This window comes from Pseudoliparis swirei, chromosome 2, assembly GCF_029220125.1.
Source record: "Pseudoliparis swirei isolate HS2019 ecotype Mariana Trench chromosome 2, NWPU_hadal_v1, whole genome shotgun sequence".
Classification (NCBI taxonomy): Eukaryota; Metazoa; Chordata; class Actinopteri; order Perciformes; family Liparidae; genus Pseudoliparis; species Pseudoliparis swirei.
The window spans coordinates 18,767,195-18,775,602 of record NC_079389.1 but is presented as its reverse complement, the minus strand read 5'-3'; the positions used below and the strand labels follow the sequence as shown (position 1 = coordinate 18,775,602).

Below are 8,408 nucleotides of genomic sequence, written 5' to 3'. Positions count from 1 at the left end.
CATTGAGATTTCTTGGCTGGACTGAACTCAGAAATCTTGAGAAAAGCACTAAATAAATCTAATCAAACAGGAAGAAATGAACACTGGATTTTATTTCCTCACTGACGGTGAAGAAAAATAATCGGAATGATACGTGCACAACAAATTGTAATATTCGAGGCCCCCAATATTCTTATCTAAACGTGTTTACTCTCTCCAATAAATAAGTTTCTTTTCTCATCGCTATGATGAATGCTGAAAACTGTTGAGGGCTAAGGAAGATAAGAATCTGTTGGTTTTCTCAGTAATCACGCATTTGATCTCAGCCAATAATTCACCAGAAGCACGTATTAAACTGCCCTCTAGGCCCGAGGGGGCAGTTTAATATGTGTTCTCCATATAAGGGCATCCTAGAGGGCACGTTATCCTGTTTTCCCTACTGGAAGGTCACCCTAGGGCAGTTTATTATGTTTTCTCTACATGAAGGTCACCTTAGGGCAGTTTATTATGTTTTCTCTACATGAAGGTCACCTTAGGGCAGTTTATTATGTTTTCTCTACATGAAGGTCACCCTAGGGCAGTTTATTATGTTTTCTCTACTGGCTGGTCACCCTAGGGCAGTTTATTATGTTTTCTCTACTGGCTGGTCACCCTAGGGCAGACATGGGCAAACTACGGCCCGCGGGCCACATCCGGCCCGTTAGGCTTTTTAATCCGGCCCGCCGAACTTGTCCAAATCGCGACTTTGTTTACTTCCGGTGTGCGTCACTGTGAGCTGGAGACTGTGGCAGGACTACCCCCATGCATGAAGAACCTGCACAGCTCAAATGACACCTGGAACACTGGGACCAGCTGACCTACATTTGAATCCCGATGGGCAGAGCAAATAGAAATGAAGTGGTCGGGTAAACTCATTTATTAAAGCCCATATTAGCAGATTTGTGTGTGTGTGTGTGTGTTCTCCTCAAGGTTATTCTGTAAGATTGACATAAAACATTTTTTTTATAACCTGCTCTTAATTGTAACATCGGTACATTTCATGAGCAATTTAGTTACACTGCGCTTTAGAAAAAAAATCATTTTAAAACTGCAAATTAAGTTGCCTAAGCACTAATGATATTGTTGCGTTCTCCTTTGCTGGGTTAATTGTTTTACGATCGCGAGGGAGGCAGAAGAGGTGTGTGTGTGTGGGGGGGGCAGAGGAAGAGGACACACACACACACAGTAGCTACGGTCAGAGTCAGACAGGCGGAGGGACTGGAGCACGAGGAGAGCTGTCAGCAGCACAGAGGTCCAATCCACGCGCAGCCGGGACTCCTCCTGGCCCCGCGCGCGCGAACGTTTGGAGAAAGTGGAGCGATACCTCGGACCGGTGCGGCTCCTCGGGACCTCCGCCACCACCACCACCACCGTTCATCGGTATCATCATCAGCATCAACAAGTGTGGCTGCCGCGCGGAGTTGAACGAGAGGAGCCACGTTTTGGAAATATGAATCTTTTCACTCGGGAGAGTTCAGAACTTCCCCGCGTGCCGCCTTGGAACTTTATGGTCTTTCAGTCGGGAATGTTGACGCTGGCCGGACTTCTTTTTTTTCCAACTAATTTTTAAGAACAGTTTATTAAGTATTTATTTTCAGAGATTTTAAATCCATCTTCCGACCATGTTACAGATGTGATGTGAGCAAACTACTGCTGCGCTCTGGACCAGGTATCCACCGTGGTCCTATAGAAATACACAATATGGATACAACAACACAAAGTCTATTCTTCCCGGTAAGTAATCCGATGCCTCTTAAAACTAATTGTTAATTAAGTCATAGCCACTGTGTATTTAAGATAGTCCTGCGGCATAGCAGACCAATTGTTCAAATTGTTCTAAAAGCACCAAAATTGGCACACATGTAGATTAATATATTCTAAACATTTTTGGATATGGAGGCATTCAAGATTAGCCCTGTGGAAGATATGGCGGCCATTGTTCAAAATGGCCGCCATTTACCATTAGCGTCATTACATAGACTTCATTATGTGTCGTTAGTATGGTGCTAGATGGGCCAAAATTCCTTTTTTTTACATCAGAATTAACATCAATAAGTGTTTAACATATATTTAGATGAATCTTCTCAAAAATGGCCCCCAAACTGGCCGCCATTTTTTTGATGAAGATTCCAATACTCAATGACATAATACCTCTAATAACCAGTACATGATTTCAGGAACACACTTTAATTGCTCAAGTTGCTTTTTTATTTCAAATTGCTGGCAAAATTGCAATGGAATGGTAGTCAAAATAATACACAGAGTACGGGGAGTTTACAGTATGGTCAGATTGTAGTTATATAGTCGACCAAAAGCCCAGTCTCTAGGCACAGTACTTACAGTTATACATTTATGGATAGATCTAATATAAATGAACAAATCTAAGTGGCTTCAAGAAGAGGACACAATAAACAGTTGCCAATACAATAACTTTCAGTATTGTGTAATCCTGCAGTACATACATGTAATACAATAACGTAGATTTTGCCACACTATGTTAATTATGATTCTGAACTTTTCAAATCTGGTCACCAGGATTATGAATGTCTACAGATCATAATGTTGGCTAGCAAGTTTTCTGTCCTAATCTACTGGCATTCGCCTTCACAGAAACACAGACCCGTGCATTGCAGTGAAGCCTTCTTGCACTTGCAGCGGTTTCTGCAGCCTTTCTTGCATCCGCAAGACACCAGCTCATAGCAGGTCTTGGATGCCTCAGGGAGTGTGGTCCAGAGTGGTGTGTAGGGCCCATCATCACTCCGATGCCAGCCCCAGTCTGTTGGTGGAGGGAGCACGGGCTCTGGTACCAATGCCTGGCCCCAGACATGACCACCCTGAAGGGCAGATCTCTTCACATGCTGCTCCAGAGCAGCGTAAGTTGGCGGATGTTCTGAACAGAGCTCTTCTTTGCAAAGAGCTTCTTTCTCGCCTTGTTGACGTCCTTGCATTTGCTTGTGCGGTCATACAGGAGTATTACAAACCTCTCGATGACATGCATTGTATCCTCTTGGATGCTTGTGGGTGCATTTGCCAGACTCAGCAGGGCATCAGTGAGTTCTGGCAGCGTGTTCCATGTTGCCCAGGCAGATTTCTTCCCATGTCCGACGAAGGCTGACACAGTATCACACCCTGTGATGGCATGAAACATTGGAAGAGCACATGTCTTCTCTGGACCAAGGGAGGAAGCTATTTCATGGGCTGCAATGTAGCGGTAGTTCTTGCCTGTCCCAAAGGCTACCCAGAGTTCGTCTCCAGCTGGTAGTTTCTGGACTACCATCACTGCTAGGACCACGACGTCAGTGTCTACTGTTCGAACCTGTATCTGGTGGTGACCATGTTGTGCAGCATGTGCTACATGTAGCATCATGCGAGTGTCTGCCTCTTCTTGGTTGCATGGTGCGAGTGAGTTGACGTCCTCTTGCTGTGGAACACAGATCACCTGCTCCCCATCAGTGACCACCAGTTCCTTGCCTTCTTCTTGAAAGGACTCTGCAAGCATGGTGGAGAGGTAGCTGAAGAGCTCCACTTTGTTGATATCAACTCGCAGGAAACTTTGCCAATTTCCTGGTATGACTGCCGAGTCGACAACACGCCGACGTACTCCCTTTCCACGCTGTTCTCTGGTTGATGCCTTCAGGGAATCTGCTCTGTAGCTGTCCCACACAAGGTCAAGACGTGATACATGTTGGAGCTGTTGTACAACGTATGGGATGAACACTTGCTGTGCATATTCCTCGAACGTGTTGGCAGTACCCGGCTTCAACATCTGTACGATTACTGCTCCATCGAGGACAACAGCAGTGACAGTAGGCGCTTCAGACTGAGGCTCAGCATGGCCTTCAAGGCACACCAGCAAGTCACTCTTGCTCCCTAGGTACAGTCTCCCTCCGTCAGATAAAGCTGGAGGGCATTGCTGATTTTCATGCCTGAAGAACTCTTCTAGATTCCCATCACGGGTCTGGCAGCTGATATATAATCGTGCGAAGAGCGCAACATCATTCTTCAGAGATTTGACCTGTTATTTTCCTTTGGGTATTTTGGGTCCTCTCTTGGTCGCAAACAGTGGTAGCTTGTTCCGGTGGATTGCCACCTCAATGGACTTGGTTCTGTCCACGATGCATTCCTTTGAGAATGCTTCAAACTGGTCTTGGCCAATCTGCTTGGCGTTACGGACTGTTTCTATGACTGCAGTGTCTGCGATCTCCTTTGTGTCGAGCACCAGCAAGTCCTGACTGTCCTCCTCGAAAGGGTTGCCCAGCTCTTCAAAGATGGCCACGAGTGAGCGCACATCTCTGGCAAAAGTGTTCTGCACACTTGGTGTCTCCTCGTGGTGACGTGTCTCCTCTTGGTCATGTGGATGCAGATTGAAGTCTTCAAATTCCACAATCACTCTAGCAACCTCTGGTCCGGCAACCATCCAGCGCCTCAGTGCAGTTGGATTGTCTGTGAGGCCGATGGCTCCTCCATCACCCTTGACATACGCGTTGTTCTGCTCATGTGCTTGGTCAATAGGGATTGCTGAAAAGATCCTCTTGGTCTTCTGGACTGTGAAGTGTCCGTTGACATACAAGACACAGCTTCCAGTTTGTCTCAGGAGGTGTTGTGGGAGTACGTTGCTCAAAAGTATCGACCAGTTGGAACTTCTTTGCCATGGCTGCAGTCTGGAACAACGCGTCTCTGATGTCAGGTGGTGCTGCTGCTGCTGCTGTAATCCACCACCAGTTGAATGGTTATCAAAGCCTCACCTGCAAAGACACAAAACACCACCATGTTACCACAAGCTACTACTACAAGTACCATGACTATCAACACTATACTATTACTGCAGCCGCCATCACTGCCACCACCGCTGCCGCTGCAAAGTAAAATTCATTTTTCTTGTAAAATGGTAGCCATTTTATTTGGTAAGCACACAAGTATGTGTAATTGTACACTACTTATCACCTCTAGCACACTTATCACCTCTAGCATCCACAAAAAGACAAATTATGGTACATATTCAATGACGCTAATGGTAAATAGCGGCCATTTTCAAAAAATGGCCGCCAAATGTGCTACGGGGAGAATCTTGAATGCCTCCATATCCAAAATTGTTCAGAATGTATTAATCTACATGTGTGCCAATTTTGGTGCTTTTAGAACAATTTGAACAATTGGTTTCGTATTTTTTACTATGCCGCTGGGCTAAGATTACAATCCACAATGTTACAAAACGCCACGAGACTGCTCACTCTGCACTGAGGCGTCATTATTACATTTGCTGAGGCTCTTATTTCCTCTACAGGCGCATCTCATATTCTCATTTAGGGTGGATACATGTTGACTCGACTTAATTGTGCGTGAAGCTGTTAAGTTGCTTCACTGAAATGATGTATATCCTTGCAAAAAAAAATAAGAAAAAACTAACATCTGTTGCCCATTAAAGAGCCAACTTGCCTTATCTAATTTAATTTTAAAGGGGCAGTTCACACCAAAATATAATACACGCATGTCCCCTCTTACGTGCAGTGACACTCATCAATCTAAATTGTTTGGTGTGTGTCGTCTAGTTTTGGAGATATTGGCCGTACAGATGTCTGCCTTCTCTCCAATATGATGAGGCTGTATATGGCACTCGTGTTGTGGTCCCAAGTGTGCAAAGAAACATTTCATGAGAAAAACTCACCAGCAACGTTTCCAAAAAGCATGGGTTGGTATAGTTGCTGGGGACAATCTTGAATAACAGTCCCTTGATGATGTTAGTTGTTTGTTTTTTTTAAAGAAAAAAATGGTTCAAATGACAGGTGAGACGAGCTCTCCAGCACAATACACATGTGTACACCATAACGTAGCCTAAAGGCTGCTGCCCGACTTAATGATGTGCTGGTGACAAGACACAAGTGCAGGGTGTTGTAGCTGCCCTTGTGTGTATGTCCACATCCTCTCCACACCTCCTGCTGAGATCGGACTGATGAGGCGCTTATTTAAGACTATTGTGTGTGTGTCTATGTGTGTGTGTGTGTCCTGAAGCTACAAGACCCTTTGCCAAGGTTAAACGGAAAAAAGAAAAAAAAGAAATCAAGAGAATGAAGACACCGCCTGTGTGTGTGGCGAATGACCTCGACCACAGCGAGGGGATTATGGTGCGATGCGATTAGCCCACCAGAGTCTGATCGTGGACCCTGTGCACGAGACATGATGATCCTCCTCCTGCAGGACAAATGGAGTCATTTGAGAGCCCACAGCCAGTCTGGGAGATGAGCCGTTATAGTGTTTAGTTTTTTCATCCTCCACCCGCTTTGGAATAATGAAATGAATACCGATATGCACCAAAGTGCTCGGACATCAGAGGATCACTTCGTGTCATGTCTCAGAGTAGACCGTGCTGACCAAAGTTGCGTGACCCTAATTGGATGATCAAATGCTGCCGATGACCCATGAGCCTCCTGGTTAATCAGATCTGCAGCAGTGAAATGGATTTTTCACAATAATCACATTATACATTTTGTAAACATTGTGGGAATAGCATTTACTCTGATAAATTTGGGAAGGCTTACGGTATTTGCCATCTCACTTAGAAACTGACTGATCTAATGAGGAGCCGCTGTGTGGATGAATCTTCATGTCCACTGATATTGCTATTGCCATCTTCTGCTTCACTGAAGAACGACTTTTTTTCTGTCCAGGAATAACTATTCTCTTTGTTTTTTTCAGTGCACAACGCCGATTGTTTTTTTGGATGAGCTCTTCTGAAACCAATTTCAAAAGATTACATAAAACTCTATCGAATCTATTTTGAAGAAGTATCTCAAATTAATCCCCTATGTTGGCGGGAATAAACTGATCAGTTTGGGGATTTGTAAACGCTAATAAAGCCGCAGTCGGCACCATTTAATGCAGCGAAAAAGGTCAAATTGTGATTGCTTTTGCCTGACAGGACTCGTGGGAGGGCACTGCTGAATATGCAGGATTTAGCGGGGTCTGACATGCCCTGGAACTTCAACATCTTTGATGGCTTTGGCCTGTTATGGGGCTTGCTCTTTGGATTATTCATCGCAAGTGCACCGGGGATAGTTTGTCCCACGAGTTGTCACTGTCTCGAGAAGAGTGGCATGGCTGTGGTCCAATGCATGTCTTGCAACCTGGAAAGCATCCCACCAGATCTTCCACGGGACACCGTTGTCCTACTTTTGGCATCCAACCACATCACCCACATCCCGAACCACGCCTTTAAAGAACTGCACGACCTTCAGGAGCTGGACCTGTCCAACAACGACATCGAAACTGTGGACCTCGGCGCTTTTCACGGCGTTTCCGACAGCCTCCGCGTTCTGGATCTGTCAAACAATCGCATCCAAAGTGTCCCCAAAGAGGCATTTGCGCACCTGCGAGCGAAAATCCGCCTCTCGGACAACCCGTGGCACTGCGAGTGCACGCTGCAGGAGGTCCTGAGGGAGCTGCGGCTGGACCCCGAGACGGCGAACGAGGTGATCTGCCACACGGCGGCGCAGGACGAATACGCGGGCAAGCCGGTAATCCAGGTGCTGGACTCGGGGATCAACTTCTGCAACTTTCACCACAAGACCACCGACGTAGCCATGTTCGTCACCATGTTCGGATGGTTCGCCGTGGTGATCGCGTACGTCATCTACTACGTGAGACACAACCAGGAGGACGCCAGGAGGCACCTGGAGTACCTCAAGTCGCTGCCGAGCAGCAAAGACTTTGACACCATCAGCACTGTTCTCTAGCAGGGCCGTGCGCCCCGCTGGCCTGTACATATGGGAGGGAAAGTATGGTGATGTACCAAATGACTAAAAAGCTGTCACAACACCAGTGTTTAAGCACATTATTCTGAGGTCTTTTGGCGACTAAAATGGGAAATTTCACATTTTCCTGCGTCCAATAAATAAATGTATGTGCTTTTTTACATTTAAGTTGTGTTAAATCCGAGTACATCTGGCTCTAGAACCGGACAGCCACAGCGAAAGCACAAAATAAACAAAATACTCACATTGCCATGATAGATGATAGATCTAGACTGAGGAGATAAATGATCCCACTCTGGTGTCGATCCACAGTGTTATTACCTTCGCATTGAAAATGCGGAAGGTTATGTTTTGATCGCTGTGTATTTATTTATTTGTATTATCCGGGGACCATTTGATTAGATTTTTCTTTTACCATAGCACGGTCAATTTTTATCCAATTGGCATGCAACTAATTCAATTCAATTCAATTCAATTCAATTCAATTCAGTTTAAAACCTCACATCGGACCAGGAAAAACTCCCAAATAACCGGATGGACAGATGCAATAGATGTAATGTGTACAGAAGGACAGATTTAGAGTTAAAATACATTCAATGAATATGACAGAGTGTATGAATAGTTCATAGTAGGCATATTCAC

General features: G+C 45.3%; 1 protein-coding gene across 1 annotated transcript; it reads left to right on the top strand.

Moving 5' to 3' along the window:
- Positions 1-1,662: 1,662 nt before the first annotated feature.
- On the top strand, positions 1,663-7,957 carry lrrc3 (leucine rich repeat containing 3). Its single transcript, XM_056431706.1, has 2 exons — positions 1,663-1,752; positions 6,712-7,957. The coding sequence occupies exon 2, from the start codon at positions 6,960-6,962 to the stop codon at positions 7,746-7,748; it is 789 nt and encodes a 262-aa protein (XP_056287681.1). The 5' UTR covers positions 1,663-1,752; positions 6,712-6,959; the 3' UTR covers positions 7,749-7,957.
- Positions 7,958-8,408: the final 451 nt, after the last annotated feature.

Excerpts from the sequence above, each read along its gene's own strand:
- lrrc3 (XM_056431706.1), top strand. The coding sequence starts at position 6,960 with ATGCAGGATTTAGCGGGGTCTGACATGCCCTGGAACTTCAACATCTTT.